Source organism: Chrysemys picta, chromosome 3, assembly GCF_011386835.1.
Source record: "Chrysemys picta bellii isolate R12L10 chromosome 3, ASM1138683v2, whole genome shotgun sequence".
Lineage (NCBI taxonomy): Eukaryota > Metazoa > Chordata > Testudines > Emydidae > Chrysemys > Chrysemys picta.
In genome coordinates, this window is record NC_088793.1 from 41,840,117 (window position 1) to 41,864,169 (window position 24,053).

The window sequence follows — 24,053 nt, forward strand, 5'->3', positions numbered from 1 at the left end:
CAGAAACAGAAGTGCTGTGCACGCTTCACCATCCAATTTGTAATTGTGTTTAATTCTGATCTACAGCTGTGCCTTAAAAATCCCCGCTACTACCACCTACCTACCTTCCAGAGTAGCCGGTAATGATGAATTATGTGACATCTATTCTGGCTAATGTCCATTAAACAAGACAATCACACAATCCTCCTTATAGATTTGAACACCCCATTCGTAGGTGAAGATCTTTTGTATTCACCCACTGTGCCTCCCACTCCCCTATAATACACTTTCAGTTCACTCCATCAAAAATATCTCTGGAGAGAAAGTGATTTATTTTTGCATAGAAGATGTTCAAAAATACTTGAGTGCTGTGTTTATATTACACATAATTTTTCTTAGTATCTTGTGGAATTTAAAAAAGCTTAAGTCAGAGTTTTTTCCTTTGTCTCTAGAATGAACAGTTTATAGTTTTCGAAGATTTTTTTCATAAAAATCCTCCCCGATTTATCAGCATCCTTCTTGAATTGTGGGCACCAGAACTGGACACAGTATTCCAGAAGTGGTTGCACCAATGCCAAATACAGACATAAAATAACTTCTCTTCTCCTACTCGAGATTCTCCTGTTTATGTATCCCAGGATTGCATTAGTTCTTTCAGCCACAGTGTTGCATTGGGAGCTCATGTTCAGCTGATTATCCACCACAACCCCCAATCATTTTCAGAATTATTACTTCCCGGGATAGAGTCTCCTATCCTGTAAGTATGGCCTACATTCTTTGTTCTTAGATTATACATTTACATTTAGGTGTATTAAAATGCACATTGTTTACTTGCCTCCAGTTTACCAAGCGATCTAGATCAATCCAAGATCAGTGATCTGTCTTCTTCATTATTTACCTCCCAATTTGTGTCATCTACAAACTTTTTATATAACCATCACTGTTTTTTTTTCCAGGTCATTAATAAAAAAATGTTAAATAGTGTAAGGCAAGAACTGATCCCTGTGGAACCCCACTGGAAACACATTCACTTCATGATGATTCCCCATTTACAGTTACATTTTGAGACTTATCATTTAGCTAGTTTTTAAATCCGTTTAATGTGTGCCATGTTAATTTTATATTGTTCTATTTTTTAAACAAAATGGCATGTGATACCAAGTTAAATATCTTACAGATATTTAATTATATTATGCCAATCCTTACATTTATCAACCAAACTTGTAATCTCAAAAAAAAAAGTTAGTTTGACAGGATCTATTTTCCATAAACCCATGTTGATTTTATTAATTAGATTATCTTCCTTTAATTCTTTTTTTAATTGAGTCTCATATCAGCTGCTCTATTATCTTGGCTGGGATCCATGTCAGGCTGTCAGGTCTATAATTACCCACGTAAACCCATTTACCCTTTTTTTAAAATTGACACAATGTTAGCTTTCTTCCAGTCTTCTGGAACTTCTCTAGTTCTCCAAGACGTATTGAGAAATCAACATTAATGGTCCAGTGAGCTCCTCCAACAGCTCTTTTAAAACTCTTGGATGAAATTTATCTGGACCTGCTGATTTAAAAATGTCAGATTTTAGTAGCTTCTGTTTAATATCCTCCAGAGATAATAGTGGAATGGAAAGAGTTATCACAATATGAAGAGACTATATCAGGGGTCGCAACCTTTCAGAAGTGGTGTGCTGAGTCTTCATTTATTCACTCTAATTTAAGATTTCGCTGGCCAGTAATACATTTTAATGTTTTTAGGTCTCTTTCTATAAGTCTATAATATATAACTAAGCTATTGTATGTAAAGTACCGTATTTTCCGGCGTATAAGACGACTGGGCGTATAAGACGACCCCCAACTTTTCCAGTTAAAATATAGAGTTTGGGATATACTCGTCGTATAAGACTACCCCTCTTCCAACGCACACCAAAAAAAAATTAAAAAAACATCAGATTTGATTTCAATATGGTAATTTTAATTCAAATGCTTATGACATGCAGGTACTTAGCAGGAAAACTGTCATTTATAAACATAAGGCTGTTTGTCATCAAACATGTAAACATAAAACAGTGCAAGTGGATTAAACTTTTCCTAATTCACTCTAAAGCTGAAAGGAAGGATAAGACAATAAACCCATGGGAGCTGCCATGCTGTTTGTTTTCTAAGCTGTCAACCAAACTGGAACTGATGATGATAGGAGGAAGATAACAAACAAGAGAGAGAGAGCAAGTGCCGGGCAAGTCCCTGGCGAGTTAGCAACGCCCATCATAACTGCAAGCTACGGTATTTTTACAGGTTTTGCTGGCGTGACAGTTTCCCTTTAAAAGCCTTCAAAATCCTCCTGTTCGTCATCTGATATCATAAGTACATCAATGACATCTTGTGATACATTTGTAAGGCAGTCATCGTATGGATCGAATTCTGTATCAGATGGTGTGGTCTCAGCTTCGGCTTCCTCTTCATCTTGCCACAAGTAGTCGTCCTCCATACCATCTAATGAATTTGATATGCCACACTTCTTGAAAGACTTGATTACTGTTTCTGCATCAATATCATTCCAGGCTTTTATGACAAACTTGCACAAAACATCCAACTGTGGAGCACGCATGTTTCCTCCTTTTGTGAATGACTTTTCACCGCTAACCATCCATTCATTCCACTGTTCTTGAATGCGATCTTTAAATGGCTTGTTTAGGCACACATCCAGTGGCTGTACCAACGATGTCAATCCTGCAGGAATAACTGCCGCATCTGTGTTTAGTCTTGCAAGCATTTGCTTGGTGCTGGGAGTTAAATGAGCCCTGAACATATCCCACACCAGTAGACTACATTTTTGAATAAGTCCACCTGGTCGCCTGCTCCATACATTATCAAGCCATAGCTTTACCCCTTCTTCATCCAGCCAGCCTTTTTCATTCACATGTACAAAACAACCAACAGGGAACTTGAATTTCGGCATTGTTTTTCTTTTAAAAAGAATCATTGGTCTCAGTTTGGCGCCATCAGCTGTGCATCCTAGTACCACTGTAAAACTGGACTTCTCATGTCCTGTTGTTTTAATTAAAATTGTTTTTTCACCTTTTTGATGGACAGTTTTATTTCCAACCATATCAAAATTCATTGGAGTTTCATCCATATTTCCAATACTACTTAACGCATAGCCATGTTTAGTGCGCTGTTGTATTACGTATCGATGGAAACTATTTACTTTGCTATCAAGATCTGCAGGTAATTTTGGGGCAATTTTCATCTTTTGCCTCAGTACCATATTATGCCTTCCCATGAATCTAGTACACCAGGATACAGTGGCCTTAAATCTGTTGCTGTGATCTGGGTTAGATTTGGCCCACTGAAGTGCAAACAAATGTATTTTATTTCGTGTCACTACATAACCGTTTTGGCGATGCTCATTCACCATGTCTGCTACATGTTTTTCGAGTTCTGGCCAATGTGGAGTGCCTCTTCTTAATGCACACTTACCCCTTGGCATACTCTTTAATGCTTTTTCATTTGCTTTCCAGTCCCGAACCATCTTTTCTGTTACTCCATATTGTCTTTCTGCAGCGCAGTTATTATGTTCCATGGCAAAGTTTACAACTTTAAGTTTGAAACTGGCTTCATATTTCTTTCTTCTTGCTGGTGGAGCCATGATGGGGTTTTGACTGTTGGACATTTGTATACTGTACTGTATGTACTGGTGCTATACTGTATGAACAGGTACAGATACTGGTGCTGTACTGTATGTGGTACCCAGTATACAACAACCAGCCAATCACGGCAAGCGATGTACCTTACCGGCGATTGGCTGCTTGTTGTATACAAAGCCTGCTTGGATTGGTCAGCTCTCCCTGCCTGCCCAACCCTCCCTGTCTCCAAGACTATCAGAGCGGTAGCGCAAACACGCCTCTTTCACCCGTCTGGCCCGCCCTTGTATCCTATTACCTCCTTCTCTGCCTCTCAGATCTCGCACATGCGCGCCTGCGCCGCTTCACTGCAGTCCTCAGGAGTGAGATCTGAGAGGCAGAGAAGGAGGTACGGTAATAGGATACAAGGGCGGGCCAGACGGGTGAAAGAGGCGTGTTTTTCTGGGCACAGCGCCGCTCTCTCTTTTTTCCATACCCCGGGCGTCCCGGATGCCTGCAGCTTGCTCCGCCCTTCACTTACACCTTCCCGGTGAGGCGCCCCCTCACCTCGTCATCGGGCGGGGATGCGGCCGCGGCCGTTTTTGAGCTCCCCCCACCATCTGTGGCGACCACAGATTCTCCAGTCCGGCTCGGAAGTTTGAGCACCCGCCCTATAAGACGACACCCGGCGTATAAGACGACCCCCGACTTTTGAGAAGATTTTCCTGGGTTAAAAAGTAGTCTTATACGCCAGAAAATACAGTAAATAAGGTTTTTAAAATGTTTAAGAAGCTTCATTTAAAATTACATTAAAATGCAGAGTCCCCCGGACCAGTGGCCAGGGCAGTGTGTGCACCACTGAAAATCAGCTCGCGTGCTGCCTTGAGGGGTTCAGTGTGCGGGAAGGGGCTCCAGGCTGGGGCAGGGGGTTAGGGTGTGGGAGGGGGTGAGGGCTCTGACTGGGGGATGCGCTGGGAATGAGGTGTTTGCGGTGTGGGAGGAGGCTCTGGGCTGGAGCTGAGGGGTTTAGAGTGCGGGAACAGACTCAGGGCTGGGGCAGGGGGTAGGGTTCAGGAGAAGGTGTGGGCTCCAAGTGGGAGTTTGGGTGCGGGAGGGGGCTTAGGGCTGGAGCAGCGGTTTGGAGTGCGGGAGGGGTTGCGGTGTGTGGGCTCTGGGAGGAGGATCAGGGCTGTGGCAGTGGTTCAGAGTGCGGTCTCCAGCTGGGCGGCATTTACCTCCGGCGTCTTCTGGTTGGTGGCGCAGCAGCGCTAAGGCAGACTGCCTGCCTGCCCTGGCTCCGTGCGGCTCCTGGAATTGTCTGGCATGTCCGGCTCCTATGCGCCAGGGTGGCCAGGCAGCTCTGTGCAGTGCGCACTGCCTGTGCCCACAGGCACTGCCCCTGCAGCTCCCATTGGCTGTGGTTCCTTGCCAATGGGAGCTGGAGAGCTGGTGCTCAGAGCGGGGGCAGCACGTGGAGCCTCCCTGGCTGCCCCTGCACATAAGGGCCACAGGGATATACTGGCCACTTCCAGGAGCCACGCGGAGCCAGGGCAGGCAGGGAGCCTACCTGAGCTCTGCTGCAACACCGACCGGACTTTTAACGGCCTGATCAGCAATACTAACCGGAGCCGCCAGTATCCCTTTTTGACAAGGCATTCTGGCAGTAGCGTAGCTAAGGAGGGAGCGGGGGAGCGGCCGCTCCCCCACTGAGCACAAGTGGCGCCTTGTCAATTTCTTGGCACCTTTTTACTCACCTGGGGGAGCGATTAAAAAAAAAAGGCGCCACCTGCTGCGGCGCTTTTATTTTACTCACCTGGTGGCAGTCCAGGTCTTCGGCGGTGGGACCTTCACTAGCTCCGGGTCTTCGGCGGCATTTCGGTGGCAGGACCTTCAGTGCCGCCGAAGACACCCAGAGAGAGTGAAGGGCCTGCCGCCGAAGACGCGGCGTGCCGCCGGGTGAGTAAAAGCGCCACAGCGGGTGGCGCCTTTTTTTTTTTTATTGCTCCCCCTGTTCCCTCCACCTGGCTGCGGCACTGCATTCCAGTCGAAAACCGGATGCCTGGCAACCCTATGCTTTTATCAGTCTGTATAGGGAATGCCATGAAAAATGCAATATTTCTAGCAATTGCCAGAGAGGAAACAAATTTCTAGTATCTGTGTTGGTATGAGAGATTTCATAGAAAGAGAAGTTCTGACTTTCATTCCCTAGGTAAACACATCTTTGTGCCTATGCATTTATGCTTCTCCTTTCCAATACATATTACCACATAAATTCTCAAGTTGCATATGCGCCTTTGCTGATGCACATGACTAGATGAATGGCCAAACATATGTTTACATAGGGTCTGCAAATGAGTCCCCTGATTATCATGTAAAATATGTACTCATAAATACAGATAATCCCTACATTAAAGCTGTCACTTGTAAAGATTCATCTGATGTTAAGATGCTTTACATTTCCTTTTATCTCATGTATTGCATGCTTTATGCTTAAAATTCCCTGAGTCTCATTTAAGTTCAAAGAGATGTAAGCAATTATGTAGTGTATTAGCTTAGAGTAACACAAAAATGTTAGAGTGAGGGATGTTTTAGTGTTCAATTCTTTCTGGGTTACACTTGTCTAAGTTGTTACACATATCCTTTAGCCTTCAGACTTCAAAGGGAACCTAAACCAATTGACCCTGTAATACTGCACCTCTATTTTCCTGAATCCCCAGGGGGTATAGCATCTACCATAGAATATATACGTTGTTCATTCAGTTCTTTGATTTATAGTTGATGCAAAAGCTTTGATATAGTGGTTATTTGAAGACACTGACACAGCAATCTGTAATTTGAAAGAAATTTTAGGACTAAGAAAAGGCAATGTATATATAAGCCTATGCTATACAACTGTGATTCTCTACCACTGTGCTGCATCATGTGTAAGCTACTTAACTTTTGATCCAGCCATTAGTTGATGTGCAGAGCATAGTGGGCCAGATTCTCCTTTACACTAAGGCCACTTTACACCATTCTGGAAATGTAAAGAGACCTGAAACGAAGTGAAAATATAATTTACACCCTCTTTAGACACTGATATCACTGAAAGACCTTAATGTAAATGAGAGTAAGGCCCTATAACATTAATAGAAACCCTTTTCTTTCTGGGGAATTTTGAATGTGGCCTCTTTTGGTATCACCTGTCTTTTTGTGAAGTTAAGAAAGGCTTGAGTCTTCTCTACTGCAGTGATGTAAAGACACTACACTGTGCTTGACCTACAGTAGCTGGACAAACAGTCTGCCAATAACAATAAGGTAGTCCAGTTACATCACTTCTCAAGTCAGTTATTATTATTTGATTTTAGGCACAGCCCTGAGCAAGGGGTGGTGAGTAAGCTTCACGACCCCAGATGTAATGCTAGGAGGGATTATGCCACAGACACAACCTTGCAGTAGCAGGATAGTGATTTGCCAAGGGAATTAGGAGATTCTCCATTATTCTATACACTTGCTCCATGGAGGGAATAAACAGACCTGCCTGCCAACTCTACTGGTTTTCAGACCTTTCTAGGGATCTGTGAAGAGGGACAACCAATCAAAACTGCTTTCTGTGCTGAAGGTCAGCCTAGTGTCTCAAGTCAGGAAGCCTGAAGAGCTTCTGCTTCCCACTTCCCAGCTGATGGGCTCGGGGTACTTCTTAGTACAGCCAATTAGGGATCAGCTGTTCCTACGGGCTCTGCAGCTCCTGTTATGGTTTCTTGTGCTATCTGTGGGGCGGGGAGAGTGAAGATCTTCCTAGAGCTGAAGTCTAGCTCCCCCCCCCGTCCCTTCTCCCAAGTTTGGGAGGTTGGAAAGAAAAGATGATCTTCCTTGCACTGTTGTCCATTCGATGGGTCTCCAAAAGTCGAGGGTGGGAGGGATCTTTTTGATGTGAAATTGGTTGGGGGGTTATTTATTTTTAGCACAACTAAGTTTGTTTTTTTGGTGGGTGTTGGTCTGAAATGTTGATGCTGAGATGGGAAAGAAGAATGAAATACTTCCATGGGGGGAGGGGGAGGTAGCAGGTAGAGGATGAATTACTGGAGTCTCTCTCTCCCTTCTCACTCTGTCCCCCTTCACCTCTTTCTGTGCATCTCAAGGCATGTTTATGCAAATCAATTCACATGTATGCATATATAGAGAGAGATTTTACATAAATGTGTAGTCTACTGCTGGTTTGCTCTGAGATTTTTGGCAGCTTTAAGTAAGCAGGTGGGCAGTACCTGGTTATCCATGTGGGCCTGGCTGCAAGTTCTGAGTGGCCCACAGAGGAGTTTAAGGGGAGGCTCTTTTACTCCTTCTTATTCTCTGCAGAGGAATGTAGTCCAAGTCACTATCTAGTCATGTATTATTAGGATGTATATCAGGTCATGATATGATTGACTCAATTTTTTGGTTCTGTGACACCGATGCAGAGGCAGAAAAAGCTTGTATAGGTGGTATGAGATTTAAAGTACAAACTTGCATTTGAATTTTGAGGCTTCTAACTCTTAATGTTCTTTGAGAAAATCACAACACATTGTCTAAAGGCCCACCCTCACCTTTAAATAACACAAGGGCGATAGTACAGTTTGTGTTTTTATGCCCGTGTGCCACACATGGTTGGATCCATTGTTAGTCATCAGTTCTTTAATATCTTCCAGTTTGTTCAGAATATATGTGAAATCTTTACATGTGAATATGAGCTAAAATACTGGAAGAGCCAGATTGTAACTTTATTCTTGACTGATAAACTCCGTTTTCAATGTAAGTTTATCGGTGCAACCAGAGTTTATCACTGCAACCAGTGTAAATCAGTGTTTCCCTTGACTTCAATGGAAATGCACCAGTTTATAGCAGGTGAGGCTCTAGTCCACTGTATGTACAATGAAACATGTAAGGCGGAAATTGCAACATATAAAAATGATTTGATGTATGCAGTGTGACAAAGTTCCTCATCTATCTTGGTGGGTCCTGCGCTTATTGACAGATTTTCTTGCCTCAGAGATTCACCATGTGGGTTGGGGAACAGCCCAGGGACCTTCCCCTCTGGAAGAACCCACAGTCCAGGTCAATTGGGAGGAACCCGGGCCCGCCCTCTACTCCGGGTTCCAGCCCAGGGCCCTGTGGACTGCAGCTGTCTATAGTGCCTCCTGCATGACAGCTACAACTCTCTGGGCTACTTCCCCATGGCCTCCTCCAAACACCTTCTTTATTTTCACCACAGGACCTTCCTCCTGGTGTCTGATAACGCTTGTGCTCCTCAGTCCTCCAGCAGCACACACTCTCAGCTCCTTGCACCTCTTGCTCCCAGCTCCTCACGCTCGCACCACAAACTGAAGTGAGCTCCTTTTTAAAGCCCAGGTGCCCTGATTAGCCTGCCTTAATTGATTCTAGCAGCTTCTTCTTACTTGGCTCCAGGTGTCCTAATTAGCCTGCCTGCCTTAACTGGTTCTAGCAGGTTCCTGATTACTCTAGTGCAGCCCCTGCTCTGGTCACTCAGGGAACAGAAAACTACTCGACCAGTGACCAGTATATTTGCCCTCTACCAGACTCCTGTACCCCACTGGTCTGGGTCTGTCACAGCAGATAATCTTTATCAGTGTGATGGAAGAAGAGTTGTGATTTAATGTTTAATGCTGGTAGGCAAAGGCAAGCTAATTTTAATTTTGATCCTAAAGGTTATATGAATGTCACACTACTGGTTCTTCAGTAAAAATGAACTTGTGTTGAAAAATTACAAGTGTTTTTGCTAATGTAAATATTCAGTTGTAAGTCAAACCAAAGAACTAGCCTTAAAAAAAGAAGAAGAAGCACATGCTCTTACATCTTTGGTACTTATGTGAGCATCTCACAGCCTTTGATATACTTATCTTCATAACACCCCCATTTAGCAAATAGGGAACTGAAGCATAGAGGGCTAGATTCACAAAAGGACTTCACTTCACTTAAGGGTCTACCTACCACTTTAGGCACCTAAATCCCAGAATTAGCCCCCACAGGGATTCACAAAACTCTTGCTCAGCCACTCGCAAACCTTGTAGGTGGCTAGATTTTTGAATGAGTAGGAGTTCCCTGGTAACTTTTAGTCCTGCAGTAGGGTACTGTCATAGGGTAGTTCCCGCATGTTTGAGACCCCTAGTGTAGGGAGCCTGGGTGCCTAACTCAGAGTTGTAGATTCCACTAGGTGGCACGGTGCCTAATAGTCAGTGCAAAGCTGAACAGTTCCACTTTGCAGACCTATTGTCTTGTGCCTCCAAATCATCTTACTGTTCCTGGGCAGAAGTAAGTGACACCCTCACTTTGGCTCAACTGCACTGGCCTCTGCACTGGGGTGGGGAAGCAGAGTCAAGACTGTCCATTTCCTGCCCTTCTGCTCAGAGTGGGGAGCAGAGGCTACACTCAAGATCTGGGTAGCCCATGTAGAGGTGTCAGAGGAATCTCTGCATGAACATATAACCCAAGTCACAATCTAGCCCAGTGTTTAATTTTCTGGGGAATGGAAATGGATATTTTTTTCTCCTTCACCACGTAATTGATTGAGTGATCTCACTGCTCATTTTATTGATTTGTACCTAGGATATACTGTCTGCTAGAATCAGAAAAGTTATATTAATTATTTTTTCTTAATTAAAACACTATTTGTTTTTTATTTGAGATGGGCCTCACATTTCTTGGGATTTGTAAGGGAAAGGTTAGTGGATACTGAATAAATTGCATTTTCCATTCGGTGTGGGCTATTAATGAAATATGACGCTAAGTTGATTAGTCTAAGAAAGAGCAATACTTATTTTAATCCAATACTTGTATGTAAGTGTCCAATGTACAATACATACTCTATTTAGCAAATGTGCAAGCAGAGGAATCAGATACTAAATTCTGTCTGTAATTCAATAGGAACTAGTTCATGGTTTTGCATGTAAAGAGCAGAAGAAGTGGTGAGAACTGTTACCAATACACAGTGGCAAATTTAAACACCTCTAAAGCTTTTTCTATGGTATGATTGTAGATGTGCAGTCTCTATGCTTGCTTGCTTTCATGCTACATTGCTGTGCTCAATTGAATTAAATACTGCTTGGGACCATGGTTTTATTTTTGTTGTATGTGCACACCACATGGATTTATACTTTACTTTTTTTTGGTGGGGGTGGGGGGTCTTTTGCATCTTTATCATATTTTTCCCCATTTCTATTCACTCCTCATCTTAGGATTTCACATCCTCTGAAGTGCGAGTGTAATCACTGCAAGTTCATCCACTGCTGCTACTTGCGAATGCCTGCAACGTGCACAAGGCTCAGACATTATGGGGACAACTCAGGTACTATTTTAACCTCCTAGGAAATGCCTTTATTTCCAGTGAAGACATTACTTCCCTACTGCACTGAGAATACAAAATGGTTATTTGGATTCCTAGTGTTAAATAACATCATATGGGGGCTAGTTCTGCCATGCTTACTGATATTGAGTCATATTGAAATCAGTGGGACTACTCTGAGAGTGTGGTCCTACTCCAGATGAGTAGAAGTGGCAGAATCTGGCCCAAAGAAGAACCATTGATATCCTGAACATTCATGCTGGCTGTAACATAAGAACTTTTACATTATAAAGTTTTCTAATTAGAATTCAAGTCAGCAATTTAGTTGCAACAAAGTTTAATTTCTAACATTTCAATATTACAACAAACCAACAAATTCTGCAATCTTGTTAAAACCAGAAGAAATTAAAATGTGTGGAAAGAAGTGCACTTATGTTTACAAGCATCATATAAAGACTATTACAGCAGTGCCCCCTAGTGTTGCTCTAGTTAAAGTGTCAGTGTTGTCAAGATAAAATCCCATTTTAAGAAATATATTTATTAGAGGCCCAATCCTGCATCCTCTACTCACATGAGCAAGTCATTAAAATATGCAGATAAGTAAGGGGAGAAGAGCTTTGTGTAAGCTTGAAATATTGTGTCTCTCACCAACAGAAGTTGGGCCAGTAAAAGATATTACTTCATCCACCTTGTCTCTCAAAGTGGAGAAGGATCAGACTACAGGTATTTGTATGTGGGTGGGTTATTTTGGAGGGGGGAAGCGGGGGGGTTGTTTTTAAATTTCTGAATATGGTATTGTTAAACCTGAAGTATTTTTATAAACTGTTTTTAATTGGGGAAATGTCACTTTTATCAAATTATAAAAGAACTATATTTATTGATTATTTTTGTTGTTTGTAGGAGTTTTTATTTGCATATCCAGAAGTTGAAACTAAATAAAAAGTCCAGGCCTCATGCCATTTTTAGAGTCCTTTTGGAGTTTGATTTTAATTAGTTTTGAATACATTAAAAGGACTAATTTGTTACTGGAATTCTGACTTCCTTGACAACAGTGAACTTTAAAAAAAATATTTTAGTTTCTTTTAACGCTGTAACAGGAAAGAGGCAGGACCTGCAAATAAAATTTTGGGTTATTCATATAGTTGTATGGAATATTAACCACAGAGCTTGACTAATCATAGTTTTGTGTTTGAATAATACAGAAGTAGTTCATGTATTGAAGTGTATTTGTTCCCTATTTGCTTGGTCATTTTTTCATATGGCCACAGTGTACTGGTGAAAGTGTAAATAAATCTTGAAATTTACATGAATGATTCATCTAAAAAAAATCACACCAGAGGTGAATTATTCATTATGATCATTTAAGTTTAACTCATCCATTCAAAGAGCAGAAACAATATCATGCGAATTTGGTGACTAATCACACACCACAAATATCAAATGAACAGCATATGAACACCCCCACAGAAAAATTTGAATAAACTATTTCAACGAATACTTACATCTTAAAAATATCTTGAATATCATTAATGGTTTTGTGGGAATGAGTTTGATAATACAGGAATTTCCTGGAAAGGAACTCAATATGCGAAAGGAAATATACCAACTTATTATCACTATCTTTTCCAAACTCCTGCTTCAAACTTTACATTGTAGGTTCCCTAACCTTGAGCAGTTGAGGTCATTTGTTTTGATGGCTCTCACTTCTTGATCTGTTTTGTAAACAAAGTATTGGCCATTAATGCTGGCAGGCTACTTATCCTTGCAGCATTAAAACTAATTAAGTTGCCAGCAGAGTCTTAAATTCCATTCTTAGGCTAGTCCTGATGTGTGATGGGATATGTCCCTACAAAGAGGAAGTCACATGCTAACATAGATAAACTAAAACAATAACAGGTGTAGTTAAGGATGAATTACAAAGATCACCATGTTGTCCAAACCTAGCAATATACATACATTCTTTTTGAATCTTCTTCATATGGCTGAATGTAAGGGAGTGTTAATAACATTGAAAATCATCTCCTGCACTCAAGGTTTTTTCCAATGTAAATTCCCTAGCTACTCTTGTTTTGCTGACCTAGATTCAATTTTAATCTTTTATGGGCTCTTTGTTTTAGATTCTCACCTATTTAAATATAAACTCAGAATAGCACATCTTATTTTGGAATGAACTTACTACAGATATAGAATGGCTTCTAAAATCACACTTTCATTTGTCTTTGTGTTACAGTTTCAGTGTTGCATTTCATCCAATTTTTAGCTTTCTGCTGTTAGTTTGTATTAAACATTTTCTAACCATAAATACAGTTAGTTATTGTTAAAGCACATAGAATCTAATAGATTATTTATTCTGTTGTACTGACATGGCTACCATGCCCATAACCTGTTGACATTCACAATAGCTGCACAGATTAAAATTCAGCCTTTTGCAGAGGGCCAGCATAGATTCATAGATTCATAGATTATAGGACTGGAAGGGACCTCGAGAGGTCATCGAGTCCAGTCCCCTGCCCGCATGGCAGGACCAAATACTGTCTAGACCATCCCTGATAGACATTTATCTAACCTACTCTTAAATATCTCCAGAGACGGAGATTCCACAACCTCCCTAGGCAATTTGTTCCAGTGTTTAACCACCCTGACTTTTTCCTAATGTCCAACCTAGACCTCCCTTGCTGCAGTTTAAACCCATTGTTTCTGGTTCTATCCTTAGAGGCTAAGGTGAACAAGTTCTCTCCCTCCTCCTTATGACACCCTTTTAGATACCTGTAAACTGCTATCATGTCCCCTCTCAGTCTTCTCTTTTCCAAACTAAACAAACCCAATTCTTTCAGCCTTCCTTCATAGGTCATGTTCTAGCATGAGGCCTATGAGTGGCAGATGCAATGTTTTGGAAGCATGGAATATTCACACTATTACATACTATTATATTGAGATGTGACAGATGCTATGTGTGACGGGTTCCCCCCGGGGTACCACCTGGAACTAGCGTACCACTGAGCCCTCTGACCCACCAGCCTGGGCTCCCTCTGACGCTGTGCTGCTGTGACAAGTTGCAAAGCCCTCCAAGCTTGCACCTTCACCAGCATTCACACCCAGGTAGGGACACACCCAACTGCAGTCACATGCAGGCCCTCTAACCACCAACCTCCCAGCCTAGGACCCCAGAGCAGTACCATCCTGCCCTGGTCAAATATGGCCAGCATATGGGTTTAATACCCGGTTCGCCTCTCCCTCAATGTGAAGAGGACAAGACATCTTAGTCAAATGCACACTGGTTTGGATTAAAACATAAAATAAGTGTATTAACTACAAAAGGATATAGATATTAAGTGATTACAGGGGGTCCCCGGTATACATCTCCCCCTTATCCATCGTTTCACATATCTGTCGCTCATCAATAGGGGAACGTGTTCCAATTCATGTTGGTCCCCATCCACATATCTGTCATTTGCAACTTACTTGCTTCGCTTTTTGTGTCGCTTTTCTGTGGGTGCTTAGCACCCACCAGCAGCCAGCACCTCCTGTCCGCTGGTGGCCCACAGGGCCGCTGATCAACTCCTCTCCCTCCTGCCCAGTGCCTCCTGCCTGCTGCGATCAGCTGGTCAGTGGCATGCAGGAGGCGTTGTGACAGAGGGGAGGAGCAGGGATGCGAGAAGAGGTAGGGCAGGCTCTGAGTATAGTACTGTACAGTACTACCCATCATGAGTGGAAAATGTGTTCAAAGTGTTAAGAGTGGGCCTGTGTCTAGGAGGCAACGTTAAAGTGTAACAGTAGAAGTGAAATGAGATGTTATAAAGCGTATTGAAAGAGTGAGCGTGCAGCCGACATTGCTCGTATTCTCTGTTTGCCTGCTATGACGGTACGCACAGGATTTTTAAGAGTGCTGATCGAATTCATGAAAGTGCTAGAAGTGCTATGAAATTGTAATAGATGAAGATAACAAAATAGAGAAGCAGTACAATGGAGAAGATGGAACGTTTGCTGGCTGATTGGATTGATGACCAGCATCAAAAGAAAATGCCTGTGAGTTTAAGCTTGATTCAGGAGAAGGCCAAAAGGCTGTATAACGATTTAAAGGAAAGAGAGGAAGAGAGCGGGGACAAGGAGACCTTCAATGCTAGTTATGGGTGGTTCCACAGATTCCAGAAGTGTGCCAACCTACATAATGTAAAACTCACAGGAGAAGCGGCTAATGTGGATGAAGAAGTGTCTGAAATGTTTCCTGCGCAGCTAAAGAAAATTGTTTCGGAAGGTGGCTACTCTCCAAAACAAGTTTTTAATGTCGACGAGATGGGCCTTTACTATAAGAAGATGCCAACGAGGACTTATATTTCTCATGATGAGAAGACAGCTCCTGGATTCAAAGCCTCAAAAGACTGCTTAACCCTTCTGCTTGGGGGAAATGCAGAAGGCGATTACAAGTTGAAACCCTTGCTTGCCTATTACAGTGAAAACCCAAGAGCAATGAGGAGATGTCAAATCTTGTCTCCCCATAATTTGGAAGTCGAAAAGAAAGGACTGGATAACACACAGTATTATCAGTGAGTGATTTGTAGACCATGCTGTCCCTGAATTTAAGGCTTACTGTCAGAAAGAAAATTTGGCCTTTAAGATTCTCCTTCTGCTGGATAATGCAAGTGCCCACAAACTGGAGTATGAAGCCCTCTGCCTGAACGTTGAGGTCCTATTTTAGCCACCCAAGCACCACATCATTGCTGCAGCCTATGGACCAGGGTGTAATGGCCACATTAAATGCTTATTACCTACGGAGGGTATTCTCCATGTTGATTAAGGAGACAGCAGGTGAAGTAAAAGCCCACCGTAAAGGAGTTTTGGAAGTCCTACAACATCTTGAACGGCATGGAAAACATTGACACGTCATGAGAAGAGGTCACTTCACAATGTATGAACAGCGTTTGGCACCATGCATGGCCAGATGCTGTTCACAGCTTTGTGGGATTTGATGCAGTTCCTGCTCTCCAGCAAGAAATCATCAAGTTGGCGAAGGATGTCGGCTTCAAGGAGGTGGAGGAGGAGGATGATGTAGAGGAGTTGTTGGAGTCTCATACTGAGCAATTGACAAATGAGGAACTGATTGAGCTGGACCAACAACGGATATCCAAAGAAAGCAAGGACGACGATGAAGATGACATACGGCAAGAAGCCAGGAGTCTGACAACAAAGAATTTCTCCCGTTTCTTTGGATTGCTGGATGATATGACGGAAATCATGCAGACCGGTGATCCTTTTCGTGAATGGTCTGCCCAAGTCTCTAGGGTTCTCAATGATGCAGTGGCTTGCTACAGGGAGATCTATCGTTCAAAGATTCATGCAGGAGAGCAGACATTGATAAAATCCTTTTTAGGACTTCTGAAACCGAAAAGCCAGCCACAGAAAAGCCAGCCCAAGAAAACCCAGCCGCCACTCCTACCTAAGTTAAGCGTAATTGACACTGTTTTATATTACTGTATTTACTGTATTAAAATGTTCTATGTGTTTGAATGGTGATAGTATGATTCTACATTATTTTATTCAATGTTTTATGTGTAAAATGTGTACTATATAACCTCTCATTTTGAAAAGGCACATTGTTTAGGCAAAAAGAGAATTGTCATAGGCGAGTGTAGCGACACTGTGAATGCATCCCCATCTTACTCCATTATTTCTTATGGGGAAAAATTCCCCAGTATCAGTTGTTTCAGTATCCATTGCCCTTTTCAAGAACGCAACCCAGACGTATACCGAGGACTCCCTGTATAAGTGATAGCAAACAGATCAAAGCAGATTGCCTAGTAAATAAACAAAACTGCAATGTGACGTTGCAGACTATATGGGTTTATAAAAATATGCTAATGAGTGAATATAATGTAACTGGAATTTGCTTCATGCAAAAGGTCTCTTGTAAGGTATCATTACAAAGCTTATAAACTACTGAGTGTGATCATCCTATTTGTATAAATGTACCACTCTTGTATCTGAAACTAGAAATGTCAAATATAACTCTGAGGGTCTATTGTAATTATGCAAAGTGTGGGCCATTAATGGTGGTTTGGAATCTTGATGACTCCCATTAACCAGGACAATTGTCTGTAGATGGGTGTGTTTTACCTGTAAGTCTTCCTGTATACCTGTGTGCTGGCAAGTGGGCAATGAAGTCTTGCAGTGACATGTGATCATGTCACCTGAACTGGAATCCATCTTTAACCTGGTGTCTTTCCATTGTGAAGGAGGGGGTGGGAACCCAGAGAGGGACAAAGGATTCCAGCCTTATGCAAAAGATATATAAAGGGGTGGAAAAGACAAAGAGGGGAAGAAGCCATCATGAAGAATCCATTAACTATCACCTGAGCTGGAACAAGAGTTGTACCAGGGGAAAGAATTGTGCCCAGGCCTGGAACTTACTGAAGCATCTCTGAGGGTGAGATTATCTGTATTCAGTTTGATTAGACATAGATTTGCGCATTTTATTTTATTTTGCTTGGTGACTTACTTTGTTCTGTCTGTTACTACTTGGAATCACTTAAATCCTACTTTCTGTATTTAATAAAACCACTTTTTACTTATTAATTAATTCACTTTGCCCAGTTCAGTCTTTGTTTCTCAGGTGTTTTCAGGTGTGTTGTTGTAGGGAGAGTGAGGTACCCTCATGATACCATTTTCCCCTTTTATATCTTCTTCTCACTTCCTGGAAAGCTGGAAAGCTCTGTGATGTGGGTCTCACAGTTCCCATTAGGTAGTTCTATCTCTGAGAGGTTCCTTTTGTTTGCAGATCCTGGAGTAGTCCTGGTGCCTGTGTGCATTTCCTCAATAAGCCATTAACACTGTTTGGCCTTTTTACTGTTGTATCTGAAAGGCTGCTTGTGGGTGTTTTCAAACTCACAACATGTTTCAGTAATACATGTAGAGCCAAACTTCATAACTTCCCATACAATGATATCACATACAATCCAATGAGATATTAATGTCTAGCAGATCAAGACTTTTAGAATAATACCTCACAAGGCATACTTTGTGCAAAACATATCCTAATTATATGACAATGGTGAATAAGGGTGTTACACTTTGGTCACATGGAATCTTCAAAGACTACTGAATCACTATTATACTATAAATGTTATGTGTATCTTCATGAGCTGGATAGGGATTGTGTTTTTGGCTCAGTGGGTGAGCTAAAAGATGTTTTTACAGGAACTAAAGTCACACTGGGGAATAATTAATGCAAATGCCTAATGTGGGTAACAAATGTATGGCAGTTTTGGCCCGTAGGGAAAGAGCATATACTGGTTTGACCTGGTTCAAGAGGGTTGGCAGTCAAAGAAACTGAAATAGTATGAAGACTGCCCTGATCCAAGAAGAGAGGTCTACCACAATTCTGAGCAACTGTACCTGTATTCCCCCTCCATGGTCCAGCAAGGGCACCCACTCTAGGCCACCAGATCCTCATCTGTTATCTCTCTTGGGCAGAGATCTGTATCTCCTTCCCTCTTACCTGGGTTTTTCCATGCTTCATAGTTCCTGGCCTACACTGTGAGCTCCCCAGCAAGATAGACTGCCTAAGCATGCCTGCTTTGCTTTCTTCTCAGAGGCTATAAACAGCATAATTGCCCACAGTTACCACATAGCCCTTTCTAGGCAACCACATTTATTCTTAAGGTGAAAGCATTACAGAGAAAACATATTAAAAACAATAGAAGAATGTACACATATGCTAATAAGCTTACCAGAGATCACCCCCTCAATTCCAACAGGGGCAGTAAGAATCAGTCCTTCAAATCCTACCATGGGGATTTTCTGTGGTTACAAGATCATAACAGCTGTTAGCTCAGAACAAGCACTCCTATGACTCTGTGAACCACTCCTTTATACAGTTTAAACCTTTGATCTTGGGACCAGAGGAACAGGTAATCAACAGACAGTCACCCTCTCCTCAGAGTATAGCTTCAAGGGGCTGGACTTTTGCATAGGTGAAGGGGTGGGGGGAGGGAGCAGTTTGCATACATCTTCCACCTAGATATTTCCCAGGAAGTCCACTGAACACACATTGTGCCAAAAGTTCATTCTTGTCTGTCACGTAGTTTAATATAGTTCTTTGATCATTCAGGTCCAAAATAATACATAATGTTTGCATTTAATATAATGCAAATATACTTAATTCAATAAGGTGTGCCAAAAATTTTGCAGGAAATTGCCATAAATCTCACAAGGCCAATCTCACACAATTCAAGAACTGACGCGAAACTGTGACCAGGAGAGACAGGTCCTGTGGAAAGGGCCTGAAGTTCTTTAATCCTATTAGGGTCTCCGTGTGGAAGATGGGTGACTGAAAGATGTGTATATAAGTAAAGAAAGATGTGAATATAAGCTATTTATTGCTTTTAAGATAAGATTTCACGGCAATGCTTTTGTTCTGAATAAATAGTACTCTATGAGAGATGGCTGGTCACTAGTTAACCCTGTCATTGCCCATGAGAGAACAGGACTAAAGTCAGATCTGCTAAGATAATCAAGATGAATTGCAAAAGTCTGTAGCCTAGGGTTTAGTGGGAGAGCATCATGGAGTTCCCTCAAGGAGACCATAAAGGGATCAGAGGTGCAGTTACCTTGGGAACTTTGACAGTAGGCTTCAGTTAAATCCTGCTGAAAACCTAGTTTGACCCTATTAAGTGAGATTTAAGTTGTTCATATGTCTTTTATTGGCCCTCTGCCCTGCAACCCCATGTGACAACAAAAATTTTTGGGGATCCTTTTCTATGAGTATTGGGATAATTTTCCACATTCCATAAAGAAAGGGAGGGGGTTGCACCCCACTTAAGGTGTTCCTGCCCCACTTACTCGTCCCCAAGAGGGTGGCAACATCCACAATTGATCATCTTTGCCGCAAAGGAGTAGCGCCAGCATTATAAATACATCAAATTGTTCAGATGGAAAGAAGAGCACCAAATCCTAGTACTGCTGTAAAAGCAAAGAGAGAGTTGGGATCGAGGGCATGAAAATGATAATGTGCGTGCTTCATGGTAAGCTCACTATCAAATCAGAATATTTGAATCAAATGAATCTACTTCGTAAGAGTAAGTTTCTTTTGCAGGGTGCCTGTGTGCACATAATGGATTTGATCTAATCTATGTCTCTCTGCTTAAATACATGTGTGCGTGAAGTGCTGGGTGCACACCAATAACTACTTTGTGCCCAACTGTCAGTCAGGTGAAGCTGCTTAGCTGCTTTTATTCATCTCTGATGTCTTATGCTTTGTCTTCACTGCTAAAAAAAGTTGCGTGTTTACTAGGGCTGTCGGTTAAACACAGTTAACTCAAGCGATTAACTCAAAAAATTAATCGCGATTAATTGCAGTTTTAATCGCACTGTTAAACAATAGAATACCAACTGAAATTTATTAAATATTTTGGATTTTTTCTACATTTTCAAATATATTGATTTAAATTACAACACAGAATACAAAGTGTACAGTGATCACTTTATATTATTATTTTTATTGCAAATATTTGCACTGTAAAAATGATAAACAAAAGAAATTGTATTTTTCAGTTCACCTCATACAAGTACCATAATGCGATCTCTTTATCATGAAAGTGTAATTTACGAATGTAGATTTTTTTTGTTACATAACTTCACTCAAAACCAAAACAATGTAAAACTTTAGAGCCTACTAGTCCATTCAGTCCCACTTCTTATTCAGCCAATCGCTAAGACAAACAAGAAAACATTCATGGGAGATACTGCTGCCCACTTCTTATTTACAATGTCACCTAAAAGTGAGAACAGGCATTCACATGGCACTTTTGTAGCCAGCATTGCAGAGGACATGCCTCCATGCTGATGATGCTCATTAAAAAAATGTGTTAATTAAATTTTGACTGAACTCCTTGGGGAAGAATAATATGTTTCCTGCTCTGTTTTACTCACATTCTGCCATGTATTTCATATTATAGCAGTCTCAGATGATGACCCAGCATATGTTGTTCATTTTAAGAAAACTTTCACTGCAGATTTGACAAAATGTGAAGAAGAAGGTACCAATGTGAGATTTCTAAAAATAGCTACAGCACTCAACCCAAGGTTTAAGAATCTAAAGTGCCTTCCAAAATCTGAGAGGGATGAGGTGTGGAGCACACTTTCAGAAGTCTTAAAAGAGCAACGGTCCGATGTGGAAACTACAGAACCTGAGCCACCAAAAAAGAAAATCAGCCTGATGCTGGTGGCATCTGACTCAGATGATGAAAGTGAGCATGCATTGGTCTGCACCGCTTTGGATCATTATCGAACAGAACCTGTTATCAGCATGGACGCATGTCCTCTGGAATGGTGGTTGAAGATGAAGATTACGATATTAATTTTTAGCGTATCTGACATGTAAATATCTTGTGACACCAGCTACAACGGTGCCATATGAACATCTGTTCTCACTTTCAGGTGACATTGTAAACAAGAAGCGGGCAGCTTTATCTCCTGAAAATGTAAACAAACTTGTTTTTCTGAGTGACGGGCTGAACAAGAAGTAGGACTGATTAGACTTGTAGGCGCTAAAGTTTTACATTGTTTTATTTTTGAATATAGTTATTTTCTGTACATAATTCTACATTTGTAAGTTCAACTTTCATGGTAAAGAGATTGCACTACAGTACTTGTATGAGGTGAATTGAAAAATACAATTTCTTTTGTTTTTTACAGCACAAATATTTGTAATCAAAAATAAATATAAAGTGAGCACTGTACACTTTGAAGTCTGTGTTGTAATTGAAATCAATATATTTTAAAATGTAGAAAACATCCAAAAATATTTAAATAAATGGTATTCTATTATTGTTTAACAGTGTGATTAATCGCGATAAATTTTTTTAATTACTTGGCAGCTCTAGTGTTTACTTCAGGTAAACTGGCACATGTGATAAGGCACTTTAGTTTTACTGAAAGGAAAACTATATGCCCACCTGAGTTTAATCTCAGTGAGTTTACCTCAAGGTAAAACTGAAGTGCTTTGCCATTACTCTGTCTTTACCTTGGGATAGTGCACGAGTGTGAGTTACCTTGGGGTAAAATCATACCTTTCCTTAGCAGTGAAGATAAGGCTACAGAAGGTGTTCCCTGAAACAGCTGTTGACATGACTATCAACTAAAGCGGAACACTAAAGTGCATTTCCCATTCTGGTTAAGATGCTGATTTGTGACTGTCAAGGCTGCTTCCCCACTTTGAACTTTAGGGTACAAATGTGGGGGCCTGCATGAAAACTTCTAAGCTTAACTACCAGCTTAGATCTGGTCCGCTGCCACTACTCCCAAAATGCTAATTCCCTTCCCTGGGTAGCCTTGAGAGACTCTTCACCAATTCCCTGGTGAATACAGATCCAAACCCCTTGGATCTTAAAACAAGGAGAAATTAACCATCCCTCTCCTTTCTCCCACCAACTCCTGGTGGATCAAAATCCAACACCCTTGGATCTAAAAACAAGGAAAAACTCAATTAGGTTCTTAAAAAGAAGGCTTTTAATTAAAGAAAAAGGTAAAAATCATCTCTGTAAAATCAGGAGGGAAAGTAACTTTACAGGGTAATCAAACTTAAAGAGCCCAGAGGAATCCCCTCTAGCCTTAGGTTCAAAGTTACAGCAAACAGAGATAAACACTCTAGCAAAAAGGTACATTTACAAGTTGAGAAAACAAAGATAAAAACTAACACGCCTTGCCTGGCTGTTTACTTACAAGTTTGAAATATGAGAGACTTGTTCAGAAAGATCTGGAGAGCCTGGATTGATGTCTGGTCCCTCTCAGTCCCAAGAGCGAACAACCCCCAAAACAAAGAGCACAAACAAAAGCCTTCCCCCCACCAAGATTTGAAAGTATCTTGTCCCCCTATTGGTCCTTTGGGTCAGGTGTCAGCCAGGTTACCTGAGCTTCTTACCCCTTTACAGGTAAAAGGATTTTGGAGTCTCTGGCCAGGAGGGATTTTATAGTACTGTACACAGGAGGGCTGTTACCCTTCCCTTTATAGTTATGACAGTGACAGATATATTAGATATCATACTGAAAATGTTTCAGACATAAGCAACTGGTTTTCAATAACTTTATACACTCATGTTAATTCTTTAAAGTAATGCTATGGTAAATACAGAGAGCATTTTCCTCCTAGCACGTATACTGTAAAACTCAACTCCAGATTTATGTATTCATTTATTTTTTTTATGTTGTATTCAATTCCAAACTTGCATTAATCCACCTCAGATTTAAATTATGGATAAAATTAAATACATTATCCCATCAGTTCATTTTTTAATTATATATTAACTAAGTTCTGAGCTACTGTAGTGGGGGCTTGTAATTAACTATGACTGTGTGGTGCAGTGGTATAGTATAAGCAGCCATTTTGATTTTCCCAGTTAGGAATTCTGTCTTCCACAAACACCCTTTTGATGCTCATAGAGTGTATTCCACCAGCACTGGTGCCTGTGTGTTAGAACTGCGTAGTTGTCAATGTGCTTGCTGGAAATGTGGTAAGATAGTTTCACTGGGGCACAGATCCCCCCAAAAAATCATTTAGGTGGGCAACCCATAAAAGTGAAGTAAGTGCTGCTTTGTGCCACATTCCTCTATATACTTACTGTAGAGCACCTATTCATTTTTGTGTGCCTAAAATGGAATATCTGAACAGGGAAAGAAGGCAAAACATGGAAGTCAAAGGTACAGGTGTTTTACCAAAAAACAAAACAACCCTACTGGTTTCAAGGACATGTCAAAGCTCTGGGATGTTTTTGCAAGGGTTAGCAATCTTTGTGAAGATTTTGACATTCACATAGGTGTTTCCACATTGTACAGAGCACCTGGTGGATTTTTGATAGCTTCACCAGTGTCTTGTTGACTTTGAGCCAGATTCTCCAGGGCAATCAGTGCAAAGGGGCTGGATACTATCTGTAAATAGAGAGCAGAGAATGCTCCTTGTGAAGAGAAACTCTCTGCAGGCATAAATCCTAGCAGCAATCTCCTCTTCCTTCAGAGAGGAGAGAGATGGTGGTATAGGGGCATGCTGAAAGGGATGCTCTGTTTTATTGGTTCTCAACAAGTGTAAGGTCAATTAGGACCTCATGCCAGTGGCATAAGTTAGAGCAGCTACTAAGCTGTACTCACTAACTG

General features: G+C 41.4%; 1 protein-coding gene across 6 annotated transcripts in view; it reads left to right on the plus strand.

Annotated features, from left to right (window-relative positions):
- DLGAP2 (DLG associated protein 2) overlaps positions 1-24,053 on the plus strand; it is a 655,212-nt gene that overhangs the window by 47,199 nt on the left and 583,960 nt on the right. For 2 of the 6 annotated variants that reach the window (XM_008163720.3, XM_065590150.1), the window contains exon 2: positions 10,807-10,916. The exons of the other annotated variants lie outside the window; for them this stretch is intronic. In XM_008163720.3, coding sequence (XP_008161942.1) covers positions 10,902-10,916 — 15 coding nt within the window. In that variant the 5' untranslated portion in view covers positions 10,807-10,901. The remainder of the gene's footprint in view (positions 1-10,806; positions 10,917-24,053) is intronic. 6 annotated transcript variants of the gene reach the window in all.